Source organism: Chiloscyllium plagiosum, chromosome 13, assembly GCF_004010195.1.
Source record: "Chiloscyllium plagiosum isolate BGI_BamShark_2017 chromosome 13, ASM401019v2, whole genome shotgun sequence".
Classification (NCBI taxonomy): domain Eukaryota; kingdom Metazoa; phylum Chordata; class Chondrichthyes; order Orectolobiformes; family Hemiscylliidae; genus Chiloscyllium; species Chiloscyllium plagiosum.
In genome coordinates, this window is record NC_057722.1 from 78,277,544 (window position 1) to 78,298,194 (window position 20,651).

Genomic DNA, 20,651 nt, shown 5'->3' on the forward strand with positions numbered 1-20,651 from the left:
GACCCCTCACACCCCGGTAACACTCTCTTCATCATCGTCAGAGACCCCTCACACCCCGGTAACAATCTCTTCCAACACCATCAGAGTCTCCTCCTAACCCGGAAACACTCTCATCTAACATCAGACAAGGCTCCCAACCCAGAAACTCTCTCTTCATCATGATCAGTGACACCTCCTACCCTGGTAACAATCTCTTCCAACACCATTAGAGACACCTCTCACACCGGTAACGCTCTCTTCATCATCATTAGAGACCCCTCCCTCCCCGTAACACTCTCTTCCAACACCATGAGAGATCCCTCCTATAAGACCATAAGACACAGGAGTGGGAGTAAGGCCATTCGGCCCATCGAGTCCACTTCGCCATTCAATCATGGCTGATGCGCATTTCAGCTCCACTTACCAGTGTTCTCCCCGTAGCCCTTAATTCCTCTAGACAACAAGCATCTATCAATCTCGGCCTTGAAGACATTTAGCGTTCTGGCTTCCACTGCACTCCGTGGCAATGAATTCCACAGGCCCACCACTCTCTGGCTGAAGGAATGTCTCCGCATTTCTGTTCTGAAATGTCCCCCTCTAATTCTAAGGCTGTGTCCACGGGTCCTAGTCTCCTCGTTTAACTGAAACAATTTCCTAGCATCCACCTTTTCCAAGCCATGTGTTATTTTGTACGTCTCTATTAAGTCTCCCCTTAATCTTCTAAACTCCAACGAATACAATCCCAGTATCCTCAGCCGTTCCTCATATGTTAGACCTGTAATTCCAGGGATCATCCGTGTGAATCTCCGCTGGACACGTTCCAGTGCCAGTATGTCCTTCCTGAGGTGTGGGGACCAAAACTGGACACAGTACTCCAAATGGGGCCTAACCAGAGCTTTATAAAGTCTTAAAAAGTACTTAGCGATATTAGAAGATCCAAACAGAGTATCCCATGCAGCCGTGAGTCTCAGGGAAAGTTAGATGAATCACATATAATTGGCCACAAGTGACCCAGTTGGATTCTGGGTCAGTGAACTACATGCCATCTTTCTTCCTCCCAGCCATCTGGCACACGAGTGTACAAATACCATGTCAGTGAAACAACCTTGCCACCAGGAGAAGTCTATCCTCAGAGGCTTCAAATATCCAGCCCACTGTACCTCAGATCAACCTCACAGATGAATCTCCAATTTCTGCTTGGTCAAGAGGATTTCATGAGCGTAGAGATCAGCTTTTGCAATGATGCCCAAGAAAATGAACTGAACAATATTTTCGCATAAACCGCATCATCTGCCAACATTTCCGCCACCACCAAATGCACCCCACCCCCAGAGATATATTTCCCTCCCCACCCCTTTCAGCACGACAGAAAGACCATTCCCTCCGCGAATTTCTCATTAGGTCCACGCCCTCCACGCCCCCCCAACAACCCACCCTCCCGACCTGGCACCTTCCCCTGCCACTGCAGGAATTGCAAAACCTGCGCCTACACCACCTCCCTCACCTCCATCAAAGGCCCCAAAGTAGCCTTCCACATCCATCAAAGTTTAACCTGCACATCCACCAATATCATTTATTGTATCCGTTGCTCCCGATGCAGTCTCCTCTACATTGGGGAGACTCGATGTCTTCTCGCAGAGCACTTTAGGGAACATCTCCGGGACACCCCCACCAACCAACCCCACCACCCCATGGCTGAACACTTCAACTCACCCCTCCCACTCTGCCGAGGACATGCAGGCCCTCGGCCTCCTCTATTGCAGCTCCCTCACCACCCAACGCCTGGAGGGAACGCCTTATCTTCCACCTCGGAACCCTTCAACCCCAGGGCATCAATGTGGACTTCACCAGTTTCCTCACTTCTCGTCCCCCAACCTTACCCAAGTTTCAACCTTCCTAGCCACACCCCTCCCCCTCCCATTTATCTCTCCACCCCCGAGGCTCCTAGCCTCATTCCTGATGAAGGGCTCCGGCCCGAAATGTCGATTTTCCTGCTTCTCAGATGCTGCCTGATCTGCTGTGCTTTTCCAGCAACACACTGTCAACTCTGTTTCTAGTCTGTCAGTTTTGATAGAATGTCCCTGCATTTCTGATGTATCAGTAACATAGTGAACTGTCCCAACAAAGTTCTAAGAATCATTAGCAAACAAAAGCTGACTTTCAGCCCTGGGGCAGGTAACCACTTATAAAAGAGGTGAGTTCAATGCAGCTAAATGTGAGGTGATGCACTTTGGGAAGAATAACAGGAAGGCAGAGTACTGGGTAAATGGAAAGATTCTTGGTAGTGTGGAGTCCATGTACATAGATCCCTGAAAGTTGCCACCGAGGTGGATAGTGCTGTTAAGAAGGCATACGGTGTGTTAGGTTTCATTCGTAGAGGGATTGAGTTCCGGAGCCGCAATATCATGCTGCAATTATACAAAACGCTGGTGCGGCCACAATTGGAATATTGTATACAGCTCTGGTCCCCATATTTCAGGAAGGATGTGGAAGCATTGGAAAAGGTGCAGAGGAGATTTACCAGGATGTTGCCTGGTCTGGAGGGAAGGTCTTACGAGGAAAGGCTGAGAGACTTGGGTCTGTTCTCATTGGCAAGAAGAAGGCGAAGAGTGGATTTGCTAGAGACATACAAGATGATCAGAGGATTAGATAGGGTAGACAGTGAAAGTCTTTTTCTTAGGAAGATGACGTCAGCTTGTATGAGGGGGCATAACTACAAATTGAGGGGTGATAGATTTAAGACAGATGTCAGAGGCAGGTTCTTTACGCATAGAATGATAAGGGTGTGGAATGCCCTACCTGCCAATGTAGTTAACTCAGCCATATTAGGGAGATTTAAACAATCCTTAGATAAGCACATGGATGATTTTGGGATAGTGTAGGGGGACGAGCTGAGAATAGTTCACAGGTCAGCATAACATCGAGGGCCGAAGGACCTGTTCTGCGCTGTATTGTTCTATGTTCTATGAGTTTTCATGAGTGCCTTAAAGGAGGAATGGGAAGTTGAGAGGTAGAAAGGTTACGGGAAGAAATTTGAGTTTATAGCGGATGAGTGGGTTGTGTTGTAGTTCATTATTACGCATCAGTTGTCCCGTATGTTGCTTTTCTCAGTGCAAACTTTTCCTGTGACATCGTGTTTTGTAGAATAGCTGTAGGTTGGGGAGACATCTGCTTGACCAGAATTGCGTACTAATTTTACTTGTTTGCTGTGATCTATAAAGAATGATGTGGGTGGACTCTATTCAGATTCGTTTTCAGTAAGAAATATAGAGTCTGTATTTGTTTTGGTGTTTTGAATAGGTGAGGCCTGAAGTTAAAAGAATTCTGAGTTGATTGGCTTTGCAACTTACACTGTGTACAGTGGTGTCCAGGTGCACAAAACCAACTTGGAGGTCAAATTCCACTTCAGATTAAAGGAAAAAAGACTATAGACTGAATGCACATTGTGGTGTTATGTTGCCACCTGCTTACTGTTAATTTTGGGATGGTCATTTTGGCAGTGAGCCCATCTTTTGGTAATGCTCTTACTTTCTTTTGAGTTGAACAATTATGTGAAATGTTGGACGCATTTTGAAGTAGGAAGTAATACTTCTTATGTTAGAATGATGTACTGTCACAAGTTTTTTGTATATAATTCAATACATAAAACATGAGATGCATAGAAAATAGGAGCACAAGGAGGCCACTTGGCCCTTTTGAGGCTGCTTTACTGTTCAAAATGATCTTGGCTGACCATCCAACTCTGGTAAAAATAATGACTGCAGATGCTGGAAACCAGATTCTGGATTAGTGGTGCTGGAAAAGCACAGCAGGTCAGGCAGCATCCAAGGAGCTTTGAAATTGACGTTTCGGGCAAAAGCCCTTCATCAGGAACAAAGGCAATGAGCCTGAAGCGTGGAGAGATAAGCTAGAGGAGGGTGGGGGTGGGGAGAGAGTAGCATAGAGTACAATGGGTGAGTGGGGGAGGAGATGAAGGTGATAGGTCAGGGAGGAGACGGTGGAGTGGATAGGTGGAAAAGGAGATAGGCAGTTAGGACAAGTCCAGACAAGTCATGGGGACAGTGCTGAGCTGGTTTCCACTTTTATCCCCCATACCCTTTTATCCCTTTAGCCCTCAAAACGTTCTCTAACTCCTTCTTGAAAACGTTCAGTATTTTGGCCTCAGCCACTTTCTGTGGCAGAGAATTATCTATGTGAAGAAATTTCTGTTCTTCTCAGTTCTAAATGGCTCTACTCTATATTCCTATACTGTGATGCTGGTTCTGGAGAGAGAACTATTCATTATTTGTGATATTCATGCAATTAAAGTTGATTTAAAGAGAATCTAATGGTTGAAACCTACATAGAATAGTCATATTTGATGGGAAATTTGACTTGAAAGTAGTGATGTTAAGTGTGGCCTTAGTGAAATTATATGCTAGGCAATCTTTATTGAAACCGTACTTAACTGTTACGACATGGGGTAAACCCCTCTGCTCATTTAAACCCGACACACAGAAAAGATGCACCTTGTGCTGTAATCTGAAAATTCAAGAGGCAAAGAACTATCTCAAAAATCACTGTTTAAAGTAAAAATGTAAACTTTAATTTTTTAAAAGTCTAACTGAGAATAATTAACTAACAACTATTTACAACTCCTTTCTCTAACTAATCTTTTACTTTCCCTTCGACAATATTGGTCTGATAAAACCCCCAATTAAGACTTCCAGAAAAATTCAAATTTCAAAACTAGCCAGCTGTCGAATCTTCTCTTTGTAAATTTGTAGATTTGATGTCCAGGTCGATGTTGATGTTTTTTCCTGTGAAAACTCCTTCTCAAGACAGATACCTCTCAAGAGAGTTCTTATTAGCAGCTTACATCTGTTGGTCTTTTGGCAGTTCTCCTCTAACTGTTCAATTTTTGTTTGGTTTTATACCCCAAAGCATCGGATTGTTTCATTGGTGTCAATTTTGTCAAAATACTAAATTCAAACTTGATTGAAGTTAAAATCTTGGGGCATGGTTTAAACTAATTGGCCAAATTTGAATTTATGTTTTTGTCTCATAGCAACCCAGGTACTGCTAGCTGCTGGACCAAATGTTCCATTGTACATTATCCAGCACTCTGTGTACTTGCTAAGTCCTTCAACTCTATTAAAGGTACAGTACACATCTGCACCTTCATAACATAATCCCTCTATGATTTACCTATCCACATTCTGTATGCCTTCTGAAAGAAATGACATGCAGAAATTTAGACAAAACCATAAAAATGGAGCCACCAACCCTGACTTTGGAAGGCATTAATTTGTCACATTCTGCAATCTGTGACATCAAGGGACAGAATAAGGCCAGTTAACAAGAGGTCATACTGAACAACACTACAGTAAAATTCCATGCAATATTCTGTAAATTTCAATGAGATTTTGTCCCCAAGTTTTCCTTCACTATATAAAATGGACAGACTACTTCACAATAGGCCTGGTTCAGAAGAATCTGCGGTATAAAATTCCACAGATTTACAATGCTCTGAGAAGATAAATCTCCTCCACAACTCTGCCTTAAATGGGTGCTTTCTTACTCTGAGATTATGCTCTCTGACCTTAGACTGTCCCACAAACAGAAACATATTCTCTGCATCTATCCTGTCAAACCTCCTATGAAACATAGAACATATTCTATGTTTCAATAAGGCTGTCTCTGATTTGTCAAAACTGCAATGAATAGAGACTCATTTTACTCAGTCCTTCTCTACCTGTATCAGCCAAGTGAACCTTCTCTGGATTGCCTTCAATACCAATATATCTTTTGTTAGAAATGGGGCCCAAAACAGTTCACAGTGTTCCAGTTGTAATCTGACCAGTGCCTTGTGTTGTTTCTGCTGTTCCACACTCTCTCTGAGTAAGCTTGGATAAAACAGCAGAAGCTTTTGAAACGTGTATTAATTTCAGCATCAAGTGACAGATTATTGGTGATTGTGGAGCATAGTTATGTAAAATTATCACAATCTCCAGTGTCATGTTGTCAGTGCTGGTTGATGGCAATATGGCAAACATTCAGGACTGTGATATTTACCTTTATGATCCTAATGGTCAGACCAAATCTATCTATTTGTCGCTGAAGGTATTTCTCAGTACAAAATTAAAGCATTGTCAGTGGAGAGTTACTCTTGATTATAACTTGCCACAAGTTTGTCTTGTATGACAATGAATATCAACTTTGTTTTATGATGTGGATTGTACATTAGTTCAGAAGGAATACATACTTAACTTCTTACAGACATATAAGGATATAAAGGGGAGATAATAATGCAGTGCTAATGTACTGAACCTGCACCCCAGAGGACCAGCGTAGTGTTATGGTGACATGGAATAAAATCCCAGCTTGTAGAATTTAAACTGAATTGATATATTCTAAAAAAAGCTAAAATAGAAAACTAGTTTCCTTAATAGTGACCAATAAATCATTGATACCCCGTATGGTTCACTAATGTTCTTTTAGGGAACAAGATCTGCAACTTTATTTGAGTTGACCTGCCTATGACTTCAGACTCAAAGCACACAGTTGACTCTTAAATAGCCATGCCAGTGATATTCGCATCTCCTGGAAGACTTTTTTTAAATATTTAAAGTTGGAGCTGCAGCAATAATTTTACATAATTGTTGTCCTTCAAGTTCTTGACTATTGTCAGTTCCATTCCTGAAGGGATGTTCTACTCCATGGTGAATGTAATGATGTGCATCAATTAAAAAGGCACTTCTTCAGCTGGTATGGAGGCTGCAACACAAAAATGTTGTATTTGATTATCAAATGTCTGATCAACACAGTTGTATCATTCTTGACCATCACCCATGGCTGTAATAATTGAAAGCAGTAACTGGCTGATTGACTGGTTGGGAATGTTTGAACAGTGTCATGAAAGTGTAGTTATGATCATAATGCATAATCTACAGAGTACAGCAAAGTGCAGCTCCAGCCAGAGATACAAGATACTCTGCATTAATTTGTTTTTGTTAGTATTTTGTGTTCCTTCACCAGTTTGCAGAAACCTTCCTTCACGGTTAACTTTGTCTTCTTTCCAAGATATTTAACTTTTGCCTCATTTCAACACAGCCAGTTCAATATTACCCATTCCTGAGCCATCCAGGTACCATTGCAACTTTATGCTTAAGCTATTTTAACCCTTCCATGATTGACTCAACTTCAATCTTTACTTACATCTTTAAACAGTCTTTATTTTAAGTGAGAGTTTTTTTTTCTGTTTAAGAAGTTCCTGGAATGATCTCTGTATTTCAGCGTTGTGGTTGATCTATATTTCAATTTTTGCAGCTGTGTTTGTAGCTTTGCTGGTTTGATTATTAAAACAAAGTCTTATTTCAAACAGACCATCCTGTTGCTGTAAATGAAGCTGCCTGCTGGAAGCGTCGCTTTTGTTTACATCTGAGGGTTTTGGAGAACTTTGGACCCAGTGCACCTCCTTTGGTGCAGGTACAATGGCAAAACATGTAAGTGACAATAAACCTGTAGTACAGCAGGCCCACGTTTCGATAAAGATATGGAGATAGCTGAAGACCAAATGTTTTTAATCGTCTCCTTGAACCTATTGTTTTATGCAACAGAAAGGATGTACGAACAGGATTTTAAGATGTTCTTTATATAAACTTCTTGGTTTCACAAGGCAATTCTTTGCCTAATGATTTCTATTTTAACTTTTACCTTCTGCTCCTGTGAAGTAAAATTTTATACTATTACTACTTGTTAAAATGTAATCCCCTGAATTAAGTTTACAACTTTTTATGTTTAACTATGGCTACAGTTCAGCTTCATTATTAACTCAATTCGTACAGCCCTCATTAAACCAAACTTCCCTTGGCCGTAGCAGAGTCTCCAATCTGGTGCTTTGCCGCGATTTCGATATCTTATTAAGAGAAACAAAAACATTTGGTCTAAACTTGATGTGATTTTCACCCTTGCAATATTTATTTGACCATTTATTAGTTAACCTCCTTTAGATTTTTAGTTTATTTCCCACTCACCCAATCCCACCTCTTCTGCAGTTACATAATATTCCTCAATAGAAAGCAGGTGACATTACTTCTAGATTGGAATCATTACTGCAGACTGACAGTTGCTAAAAGTGATTAATATTATTAATACTTTCCTTCCTTAATTTCCACACTTCTGCTACCCAAACTCTTATTGTTTTACTTCAGATTGAAAGCTCATTGTGTGAATTCACTTGACTTTGCTACATAATAGTCAAATGGTCTTACTTTCTTGTTTCAATCTATTCAGGCGATTCTTTGCTTAATGATCTCATTTTAAGTTTTCCCCTCTGCCTTTATTTTGCACTATCGTGAGAAAAGCTAGGCCCGCAAGCTTCTGCTAATGGGAACCATTTGACTAGGAGTTCCTCGGTTAAGGTCCCTAACAATAAGGGGAAGCATCCCATCTGAGGTGAGCTGTACCCTCCTTCTCTCCGGACTTCACTCCAATGGGAAACATAAAAGCAAAATCACAATCTACCTTAATGTGCGGTGTTTTAATGGACAAAAGTAATGTGCCAGTAAACTATTCAATTATTTTTTAACCAGGGTAGTCTATCCATTTATTTATACACATACATACTGAGAATAACACGATTTGTTTGGTACCATCTCACAAACCTACAATCCAGATAGAAGGAGTAACAAAGAACAGTACAGCACAGGAACAAGCTCTTCAACCCACCAAGCTTGCACAAATATGATGTCTTTTTAAGTTAAAAAGTTTTTTTCCTCTACATGGTCTGTATCCCTGTGTTCCCTGACTATTTGTGTGTATGTCAAGTTGCCTCTTAAAAGTTGCTATTGTATCTGCCTCCACCACCTTCCCAGGCAGTGCATTCCAGGCACTTACCACCCACTGTGTAAAAGAAAACTTGCCTCTCACATCTTAATCCAATCCAAAGATGTGAATGTCAGGTGAATTGGCCATGCTAAATTGCCCATAGTGTCAGGTGCATGAGTCAAGGGTAAATGGGTCTGTGTGGGTTTCCTCCAGGTGCTCCGGTTTCCTCCCACAGTCCAAAGATGTGCAGGTCAGGTGAATTGGCCATGCTAAATTGTCCATAGTGATAAGTGCATTAGTCAGAGGGAAATGGGTCTGGGTGGGTTACTCTTCGGAGGGTCGGTGTGGACATATTGGGCCGAAGGGCCTGTTTCCATACTGTAAGGAATTTAATCTAATCTAATCTAAAATGTCACCTAGTAGTTGACATTTCTACCCTTGGAAAAAGACTCCGACTATCCTTTCATAATTTTGTAAACTTTTATTAGATTATCCCTCAGCTTCCGCCATTCAGGTGAAAACAAACTAAGATTGTCCAATGTGTCCTCAAAACTAATGCACAACAAAACAAGCAACTTTTTGGTAAGCCGTTCCTGTACCCTCTTGAAAGCCTCTACATCCTTCCAGCAATGTGGCAACCAGAATGAAATGTGGCCTAACTAAAGTTCTAAACAGCTGCAGCTTTATTTTGTCTATGCCCTGTTGTGGGTTAGCATTGCTGCCTCACAGCACTAGGAACCTGGGTTCGATTCCAAGCTCTGGCGACTGTCTGTGTTCAGTTTGCAGACATTCTCCCTGTGTCTGCGTGGGTTTCCTCCAGGTGCTCTGGTTTGCTTCCACAGTCCAAAGATGTGCAAGTTAGGTGAATTGGCCATGCTAAATTGCCCGTAGTGTCTAGGGATGTATAGGTTAGGTGCATTAGTCAGGGGTAAATGTAGAGGAATAGGGGAATGGATCTGTGTGACATACGCTTCAGAGGGTTGATGTGGACTTGCTGGGCTGAAGGGCGTGTTTCCACACTGTAGGAATTCTATGACCGATGAAGGCAAGCATACCATATGCTTTCTTGACTACCTTGTTCACTTGTGTTGCCATTTCTAGGGAACTGTAGACCTGTTAATGCTCCTAAAGCTTCTGCCATTTATACTTTCCTCCCAAATTGGCGAACAGAACCACAACAACGAGCACCTGAGCTACAAATCTTCTCACAAACTTTCCTCCTGCATTAGACCTTCCAAAATGCATCACCTCGCATTTGTCCACACTAAATTCCATCTGCCATTTCTCCACCCAAGTCTCCAGCATATCTATATCATTCTGTATTCTCTGGCAATCCTCCTCACTATCTGCAGCTCCTCCAACCTTTGTGTTGTCTGCAAACTTACTCATCAAACCACCTACATTCTCCCCCATATCTGGCGCTGTGAGGCAGCAGTGCTAACCACTGTGCCACCAGTGGTTAGCACTGCTGCCTCACAGCGCCAGAGACCCGGCTTCAGATCCCACCTTGGGTAACTGTCTGTGTGGAGTTTGCACATTCTCCCTGTGTATGCGTGGATTTCCTCCGGGTGCTCCGGTTTCCTCCCATAAGATGTGTAGGTCTGGTGAATTGGCCATGCTAAGTTGCCCCTAGTGCTAGGTGAAGGGGTAAATGTAGGAGAATGGGTCTGGGTGGGTTGGTCTTTGGAGGGTCGGTGTGGACTTGTTGGCCCGAAGGGCCTGTTTCCACACTGTAAGTAATCTAATCTAATCTAAACGCTACTGGTCACAGATCTTAGTCAGAAAAACACCCTCCCATTACTACTCTGTCTTCTATGACCAAACCATTCTTACCAGCTCTCCGTGGAACCCTATGTGACTTTACCTTCTGTATCTAAAGTAAAGGGACCTCCAAGTTACCTTGAAGCTTCACACAACATCCTGTGTTGGACCTACGCTAGTTTCTTAATTGTCACCAGATTAAAATACAGGAAACCCTTTGTTACAGCATTGAAGAAGTACCACCACAGGAACGTTAATGGTTGAACAAGAATGAACTGCTCAAGTGCAAATAGATGTGGACAATTAATGGCTACCAACATGTGCATCCCAAAGAATGAATTTTCTTTTTAAAACCTTGCTTTCATTTTAGGGAACTTCAAAGCCCACAATTCCCCAAAAAAATTAACTGCATAATTTCAGGAATGAATATTTCCCATTTCTTTTCCAAATGATGTTGTTCACACATTATCAGTAAAGTTATAGCTTACAAACTAGAAACCAGTAAGAAGGTCATTAAAGTTAGAGGTAGATGGATTCGTACAAGAGAGGGGATCAAAGGTCATCAATGGGGGAGTGAGAGAGATGGAATTGTAACTTTGAAAAACAGTCAGATCAGCTGTGCTCTTATTGACTGGAAGAGCAGGCGTGAGTGGTGAAATGTCCTACTATTGTTTGTATGTTATATGGCAACACCTTCATTTTATTGTGTTATTCTCTCTTCCCCTCTCTCTAATCTTCCCCTCATGGTACAAAAGGGAATTGGATAAGCACCTGAAGGAAGTAAATTGTTGGGTATTGGGGACAGGATAGAGAAGTGAGACTAGCTAAATTGCAGAGAGCTAGCACAGTTTCGAAGGATCAAATGGCCTTCTTTTGAGTTATAACTGTTCAATAATTCCACCATGATTCTAACCGGCTGAGATATTTGTACATCACCAATATGGATGTTTTCACAATTGAGAGCTTGTGCTTCCTCTGCATTTGTGGATTCTGACCCTAAATCTTGCTATCACTACTTCTGTCCCTCTTCCTCAACAACTTCCTCTCTGATCCCAGTCCTGGCTACTAATCCTCATTTTTCTTAGTTACTCAGTGTCACATTCTGTTTGAAATATTCCTGTGAAACGCCTTGGGAATGTTTTTTGTATATTAAAGGCACGATGTAATTGCAAGTTATTTTATGCTTCTTTGTTGGAATAGTTTGCCCTTGTTAAGCAGACTGAGAGTCTGACAAATGAGGCTGTATTGAATGGTGGCCTGTAAGAGTGCAAAATTAGGCAAGAAGGGGTCTTTAATTAAGTGACATTCTCCTCCTGCGTCCTGATCCCCACTTGCAGAGTCTCTTTACTTTATACCATGCAACATTGCCACTTGTCCTGACTGATCAGAGGATTGGTAGGCCAGCCTTTCACACTATAGGTACAAGACATGGCTGCTCGCTTTCTCTCCAGTCTCCTTCCAGGCTGCTTTGATCAATCAGAAAGGTCTCCTATTGCCAATCCCTGGGAAAGAGCACCTCCTACCATGTCCAGGATTGCCTGCAAGGAAGCGTTTTGAGCCCTGAGGCTGCAGTCTGACTGTTGGCAGGCATTTTGACTTAACGTGAGAATGGAATAAACATTGGAGAGATTGGGGTCCAAGAGGATTATCTCCCAGGTGAAAGAGGACAACGATTTATGGAAGAAATCAACGGCAATGGAGGCTGTGAGTTGGAAATGTAAGGAAATATAAGACATGGTCCCAGTTCTGCCTGATGGCAGAGACTCGAGGACTGCAGAGGCAGGCTTTTTAAAGCCAGCCCAACCTGAAATTGATGGCAGGACGACATTTCCTGCTCAGCCCCACTGTGAATTTGCAAGTCCAATTCGCATCGTACTTCTGGGACCTGTGATGGGTTCCAACACGTGAACATAAATGACATCCCCTTCTAGTCTGTAGTTGGAAGCTATGTTCCTCCAATTAAAATTTCACAGTTTCTCATCGTGGAAAGGTTTTTTAATTCACCTTTTTTCAATCTCAAGTTGTCCCATGGCATTTTGCAGTCAATGAAAGATTATTGAAGCCTATTCAGTAATGTTGGATGGTCCACCTATTGAAACCCGAGGATACGACTCAGGCATTTTTGGTGGAATTTCTCTGGCGTATTTGTATGTCGTTGATACATGGTCCAGGTCTTACTGTAGTACAACGTTGTGGTAATGACAACAGTTCCATATGCCAGGGCTTTAGTTGACTTGTAGAGGTCTTTCTTGTCAACCACTAGCTGTAACTTGTCCAGGGGTGAGATGGCATGGCTGATGCAGCTTTGAATCTTTTGAAAGAAGTGGTTTCAATGATATGGGAAGTGCTCAACATATACCAGAGTATCTCCTTCAAATATCCTTGTCTTTCGTGAAGCCAGCTCCACAAGGAGTCAGGCAGAAACCCTGCCAGCTCAACTACAATGGACTTGGATGCTTTATCTGGATGGTTAATGAGTGTCTCCCACTGGCTCTTGGTTTCTCAACTCTCAAATGGCAATGTTCTAAGGAAAGTAAAATAAATCACTACAAAGATGCATTGTTACCATGCTTCAAGGAGAGGCTAGTTGACATTGATGGCAGGAAGGAGAGTCCTATAATCTTTCAAAACATTGACAAATTGTGCATCAAACTTTGGATCCAATTGTTTAATAATGAGACAGTGCAGCAGCAGAGAAGGAAAGGAAGAACATCCTATAGTCTGTATCCCACTGTCTTATGGGATGCCCTAGTCCCTGTGCTCAAGTACCAGCAGGTCAAAAATTGGTCTGTTCAGACACGTGAAGACCCACAGAATGTTAATGACCCTGAATTGATAGCATTCACCAAAGATCCTTAGCCAGCACCTTCCAAAGCCACAACCACTTCTATCTGGAAGGAACAAGGGCAGGTGATACATGGGGACTTGCAATGGTGTTCCCTCCGAGCCACTCACCATCCTGACTTAGAAATATGTTGCCAATCTTTCAGTATTACCGGGTCAACATCCTAGAATTCCTCCCTAAAGCATTGTGGGCCAACCTACAGCATGTGGACTGCAGCACTTGAAGAGACAGCTCATCACCCCATCTCAAGGACCACACAGACCACCAATGATGCCCACGTCCTTTTAATTAAAAAGGAAAAAAAAATCCTTCTGTTGAGGAGAAGATAAACGAAACCTGCTGCATAGTTCTGATTTAATTTTGCAAACCAGTCAAATGGAACAGTTCGTGATTGCAACCAATGGATGCTTTCTATTTAGTCTTGTATGTGAAGAAAAACCTTCTGAGCAAAGATCTCATTTGGAATTCTAGAAATACATTTCGTAACACTGCCTTTGAAGAAAAGGTGGGAAGAAAATGAGAAAAGCCAAAAAAGTGAAGAACAGTGCAGTCTCTCTTTTGTGATTGCCTTGCCTTTACTTTTAAGTTGTATGTTCCCAATCATTTTAATCCATCCATAATGTATCAGACACATCTCAGTACATGACTCGAAGACCATCTAATTCACACATTATACAGTGTTGCTTAATTTATGAATTAAAACTGCCTAACCTCTTGAACCATTGCTAGTGTTGGCTGTTAAAATAATTGTGTAAATTGAAGTCTTAAATTGAGGTACTGAGTGTGTTTTGTTCAAGCTGGCTTGTGCCAGTCAAGCGGTTTAAATTTTTTTTTGTGTAAGCATTAGTTCAGTGGAAGTTGCAATTAAGGTTAACCACAGCTAAATTGTTCTAGTACTTGAGATTCAGTTAACAATAAAGAACCAAGTTGTAAGGCTAGTTGGCAACTTTCTTCAATACTAAGTTAACCTTATTGAAAATTAAAAATATCTGTTTCTCCATTCATCTATTCCCATAGAATGTTTTCCCTTGTAGTTTTCCATCTGTTCAGCCAAATCATGCATTATCACTTACTGAAAACAGGGCATACCTCTGTCAGTATTACTGTTTAACTGCTTAAGTACTTCCTACAAAACTTATTTTTTAAAAAGTTGAAATAAACAATGTATTTTCCCTTGTTCTCTTCAGAGAGATAATCTGCTCAGTCCCGCTTACAGACCAATTAAACATGAGAGGGATTGTTACTGTTAACCTGAATCTTGATTCATGATAATGATGGGTTCGAGGGGCTATAAATTATATGTCCTGAAGACTTGTGTTTTTAACATTAGACTGAACCCAGCTGCATCCAGGCATATCTTCCGTTGCTCACACCTGCCTACTAGTGCACATTTTTTCCTCTTATCTTCTTTCAAATAAATTGGTATTATTTAAATAATTTCAGTTTCTGCTAGTGAAGAATGTGTAACTATACGTCCTTTAACAAAGGTTATATCGTGTGGTAACTTTTGAGGTTTCAAGTGAAGGCCTATTGGTGATGTATGCAATGGGGTGAAGTAAATTTTTGATAATTTGCAGTTGACTAAATTATTTTGGTAGCTGCTATAATGGAAAGATACATGTGTGCAAAAGCAAACACATTCTTAGTGAAACCAAATTTTAAAATTCGAATAACTTTGCTTCACGTTGGCCGAGTTGTAGAATATGAGTCTTTGGTTTGGTCAGAGCTAGTGTAGCAGAATACATGGTGGCTCATTGGTCAGCACTGATGCCTCACAGCACCAGAGTCCCAGGTCTGATTCCAGCCTCGGGCCGACTGTCTGTGTGGAGTTTGCACATTCTCCCTGTGTCTGCATGGGTTTCCACCGGGTGCTCCGGTTTCCTCCCACAGTCCAAGGATATACAGGTCAGGTGAATTGGCCATGCTAAATTACCCACATAGTCAGAGGGAAAGGGGTTTGGGTGAGTTACTCTTCGGAGGGTTAGTGTGGACTGGTTGGGCCGAAGGGCCTGTTTCCACACTGTAGGGAATCTAATCTAATCATATTAGATATGGACAAAAAGCTTGGTTGAATGTAAATTGGTGTTGCAGTTTTGGAAAAGTGGGTTTGTGTAGCTGTACTGTTGATTTTGATACACTGTATTTTAAACTTGTGGACTGCAACCTGCAAATTCCTTTTTTTTTAACTCTCCCGCCCACCAAGGAAACTTAGAGCTTATACATTATCACAGCATGACCTCGGAAACACGTGTGTTTTCATAGCTCCAATTTTGTTTTTAAACAATATTGTCCAAACTGACCATTTTGACAGCAAAACTTTGTAAAATGTGTGTTCGGCCATTGTTTTTCTGCTGCCCCCTCAAAACCCAAGCTCATCCCAAACTCTAAGGCATATCCTAACTTGCGCCAAGTCACATTTCCACTCTGTGCTTGCTGACCTATATTGACTCCTGGTCCAGTATATCCTATTAGCTTTAAAATAGTGTTGGAAAAGGATAGACCGGATCTAAATGTTGATGATCTAAATTGGAGGAAGGCTAATTTCAAGGGTATTAGACAAGATCTTTCAAAAGCTGATTGGGAGCAGATGTTCGCAGCAATGGCTGGAAAATGGGAAGCCTTCAAAAATGAGATAACAAAAGTCCAGAGACATATATTCTTGTTAGGGTGAAAGGAAAGGCTGGGAGGTGTAGGGAATGCTGGATGACTAGAGAAATTGAGGGTTTGGTTAAGAAAAAGAAGGAAGCATTTGTAAGGTATAAACAGGAGAGATTGAGTGAATCCTTAGAAGACGGGAGGAGTATACTTAAGAGGGAAATCAGGAGGGCAAAAACGGGACATGAGATAGCTTTGGCAAATAGGGTTAAGGAGATATCCAGATGGTTTTTACAAATACATGAAGGACAAAAGGACAACTAGGGAGAGAATAGGGCCCCCTGTGCCTATGTGTGGAGCTGCAGGAGATGGGGGAGTAACTTACTAAACGAGTATTTTACATCAGTGTATACTGTGAAGAAGGACATGGGAGGTATAGAATGTGGGGAAATAGATGGTGGCATCTTGAAAAATGTCCATATTACAGAGGAGGAAGTGCTGGATGTCTTGAAATGCATAAAAGTGGATAAATCCCCAGGACCTGATCAGTTGACCCGAGAACCCTGTGGGAAGCTAGAGAAGTGATTGCTGGGCCCCTTGCTGAGATATTTGTATCAATGATAGTCACAGGTGAGGTGCTTGAAGACTGGAGGTTGTCTAACGTGGTGCCACTGTTTAAGAAATGTGGTAAGGAAAAGGCAGGAAACTATAAACCGGTGAGTTTGACATCGGTGGTTGGCAAGTTGTTGAAGTGAATCCTGAGGGACAGGATATACATGTACTTGGAAAGGCAAGGACTGATTAGGGATAATCAGCTTGGCTTTGTGCATGGGAGGTCATGTCTCATGATTGAGTTTTTTGAAGAAGTAACAAAGAGGATTGATGAGGGCAGAGCAGTAGACATCATATATATGGACTTCAGTAAGGCGTTCAACAAGGTTCCTCATGGGAGACTGATTAGCAAGGTTAGACAGATCTCACGAAATGCAGGGAGAACTAGCCATTTGGATACAGAACTGGCTCAAAGGTAGAAGACAGAGGGTGGTGGTGGAGGGTTGTTTTTCAGACTGGAGGCCTGTGACCAGTGGAGTGCCACAAGGATTGGAGCTGGGTCCACTAGTTTTCATCATTTATGTAAATGATTTGGATGTGAACATAGGAGGTATGATTAGTAAGTTTGCAGATGACACCAAAATTGGAGCTGTAGTGGACAGCAAAAAAAGTTACCTCAGATTACAACGGGATCTTGATCAGATGGGCCAATGAACTGAGGAGTGGCAGAGGGAGTTTAATTGAGATAAATGTGAGGTGCTGCATTTTGGGAAAGCAAATCTTAGCAGGACTTATACACTTAATGGTGAGGTCCTAGGGAGTGTTGCTGAACAAAGAGACATTGGAGTGCAGGTTCATAGCTCCTTGAAAGTAAAGTCACAGGTAGATAGGATAGTGAAGGAGGCATTTGGTATGTTTTCCTTTATTGGTCAGAGCGTTGAGTATCGAAGTTGGGAGGTCACATTGCTGCTGTACAGGACATTGGTTAGGCCACTGTTGGAATATTGCGTGCAATGCTGGTCTCCTTCCTATCAGAAGGATGTTGTGAAACTTGAAAGGGTTCAGAAAAGATTTTGCTGAATAGGCTGTGACTGTTTTCTCTGGAGCATTGGAGATTGAGGGGTGACCTTATGGAAGTTTATAAAATCATGAGGGGCATGGATAGGGTCTTTTCCCTGGGGCAAGGGAGTCCCAAACTAGAGAGCATAGGTTCAGGGTGAGAGGGGAAAGATATAAAAGGGATCTAAGAGGCAACTTTTTCACATAGAGGGTGGTACGTGCATGGAATGAACTGCCAGAGGAAGCGGTGGAGGCTGGTACAATTACAACATTTAAAAGCAACTGGATGGGTATATGAATAGGAAGGGTTTGGAGGGATATGGGCCAAGTGCTGGCAAATCGGATTAGATTACCTTAGAATATTTGGGCAGCATGGATGAGTTGGACTGAAGGGTCTGTTTCCGTGCTGTACAGCTCTATGACTGTATGATTCTATCCTCAATTTTAAAACTTTCATCTTCAAATTCAAATTCTATGGCCAAGCCCTCCCTGTTTGTGTTACTTCCTCCAGCTGTATAATCCTTGGTCTTAGCAGTTTTCCTCATTTTATTTAAATCATATAGCTAAATCACTTAGCTCATGTGCAAATTATTCAGTATTTCAGAATACAGAAAAATACCCTGAGAATGGATAACCAAGAAGTTGCAAAGAACCTTGCCATTCCTAATGGTATGCTATTCCATCCTCTATCCCTCTCTTTAGGTTGCAATAATTAATGCCAATGGAGATTTGAAAGGATACACAGACCAGAATCTTTTTCCAGTGAAAGGTAAGTGGAAGTTAAATACATAAAGGCTCAACTTACACGAATTAAAATTGAAATATTAAGCAGATGTCTCATTTACAGGCTGGAATTGTAATTTGAAGGACACATCTGTCATATTTATAAGTAACCAGCTTCAATGGTGTGTCTTTCACTTGGAACCGATTCTAGACTCATTTCAAAGGAATGCTGCTTTTAGTGGAGATTAGATTTTATTTGGAAAAAAGTCAAGAATTGGATTCTGTTAACTTAGGAGTTTTGAACTTCATTGAGAACTTAAGATCTCTGATGATGTTTGAACTCTGGATCACTACGTTAATCTGTGTGGCCTTATCTAGTTGATCTGTTCAAAATACTGTATATTAAAAAGCATCATTTAACAGTGTGCTACATATAAGTGACTTACATCCAGGTAAAGAAGATGGTCTAATTTTATCATAGTTACTTTAAAACGTGCTTGCCTCACAGTAAAAACCTGAGTCAAGTGACGTGTTGGCTGTTCTGTAGTAATTTGTATCAGAGGCTCCTGCCAGTTTATAATACTGGCACCTATTCTCTTATTGTTGAAAAGTGTGGTGCTGGAAAAGCGCAGCAGGCCAGGCAGCATCCGAGGAGCAGGAGAATCGACGTTTCGGGCATAAGCCCTTCTTCAACCAGGACACTCGCCCACCCTCTGACGACCCCTTAAAAGGACAACCTATTCTCTTATGCCCTTTTTCTGGAGATGGAGAAAGCAGGGAATGGGATTACAGCAACAGAAATTGCTGGAAAATCTCAGCAAGTCTGGCGGCATCTGTGGAGAGAAATTGGAGTTAATGTTTTGGGTACAGTGACCCTGCTCTGAAGGAGGGTCTCCAGACCTGAAATGTTAACTCTGATTTCTCTCCACAGATGCTGCCAGATCTGCTGAGATTTTTCAGCAATTTCAGTTTTTGTTTCAGATTTCCAGCACCCGCAGTTCTTGTGGGGTTTTTTTGTCTAGTAGTAAGATTAATTTTGGATTGCTTTGGCACAGATCTGCTGGGCCAAAGGATCTCCAATTAGGCAGCATGTCCAAGAGACCCATTATACTAATGCACGTTAAATGATATTATTGTAGTTATCTGCATATAGCATTCACATTGACAAATGAATGGTTAAAGTTAGTACAAATGGGAAGTGATCCAACAGGCAACCTGCAGAAACTGAGTGCTAATGTGGGTACAGCTGAATCCCCTCCAATCCACCCTAAGCATGGCATATTTGACCAGTCAGTAATAACTCTGCTAATATGGTTCTTCCTTTCATAGATTACCTCCAATCTAACTGCATTGAGAGCAAGCTGACTGCATACACTAAGATTGGAAGAATTCATTTTTGCTACTTAGCAACAGCCATTTATGGAAATAGACTATGAAGAAAAACAGAGAAAGTTCCCAAGGAACTCCACTGATCTACCAGGGAACAGCAACCTTCTCTTTGCTAGATGCTGATTTACATCCGTTAGTCTTCGCAAATTTTTTTATCAACTGAGTAAATTGAAGATAGGGTATCACTTGTTACTATGAGCTCTCAGCATTTAATCTCAGAGAAGCATTAAGTGTTACAATTATCCCTGTGCTCTGAGCACCTTTCTAAAATGATAAATCTAATCTGCCATTTTCTGGGAATGGGTAAACACATAGAGTCATAGAGATGTACAGCATGGAAACAGACCCTTCGGTCCAACCCGTCCATGCCGACCAGATATCCCAACCCAATCTAGTCCCACCTGCCAGCACCCGGCCCATATCCCTCCAAACCCTTCCTATTCATATAACTATCCAAATGCCTTTTAAATGTTGCAATTGTACCAGCCTCCACCACATCCTCTGGCAGCTCATTCCATACACGCACCATCCTCTGCGTGAAAAAGTTGCCCCTTAGGTCTCTTTTATATCTTTCCCCTCTCACCCTAAACTTATGCCCTCTATTTCTGGACTCCCTGACCTCAGGGAAAATACTTTCTCTATTTATCCTATCCATGTCCCTCATAATTTTGTAAACCTCTATAAGGTCACCCCTTAACCTCTGACGCTCCAGGGAAAACAGCCCCAGCCTGTTCAGCCTCTCCCTGCAGCTGAGGTCGTCCAACCCTGGCAACATCCTTGTAAATCTTTTCTGAACCCTTTCAAGTTTTACAACATCTTTCCGATAGGAAGGAGACCAGAATTGCTTGCAATATTCCAACAGTGGCCTAACCAATGTCCTGTACAGCTGCAACATGACCTCCCAACTCCTGTACTCAATACTCTGACCAATAAAGGAAAG

General features: G+C 41.8%; 1 protein-coding gene across 5 annotated transcripts in view; it reads left to right on the forward strand.

Annotated features, from left to right (window-relative positions):
• The window catches only part of LOC122556221 (transcription factor Dp-2-like), a 201,533-nt gene that overhangs the window by 35,485 nt on the left and 145,397 nt on the right, over nucleotides 1–20,651 (forward strand). For 4 of the 5 annotated variants that reach the window (XM_043702791.1, XM_043702794.1, XM_043702792.1 and 1 more), the window contains exons 2-3: nucleotides 7,343–7,463; nucleotides 18,302–18,368. In XM_043702791.1, the coding sequence (XP_043558726.1) occupies nucleotides 7,452–7,463; nucleotides 18,302–18,368 (79 nt within the window). In that variant the 5' untranslated portion in view covers nucleotides 7,343–7,451. Of the gene's footprint in view, nucleotides 1–7,342; nucleotides 7,464–18,301; nucleotides 18,369–20,651 lie in introns of those variants that run through there. The other variant, XM_043702797.1, reaches the window with a different exon arrangement.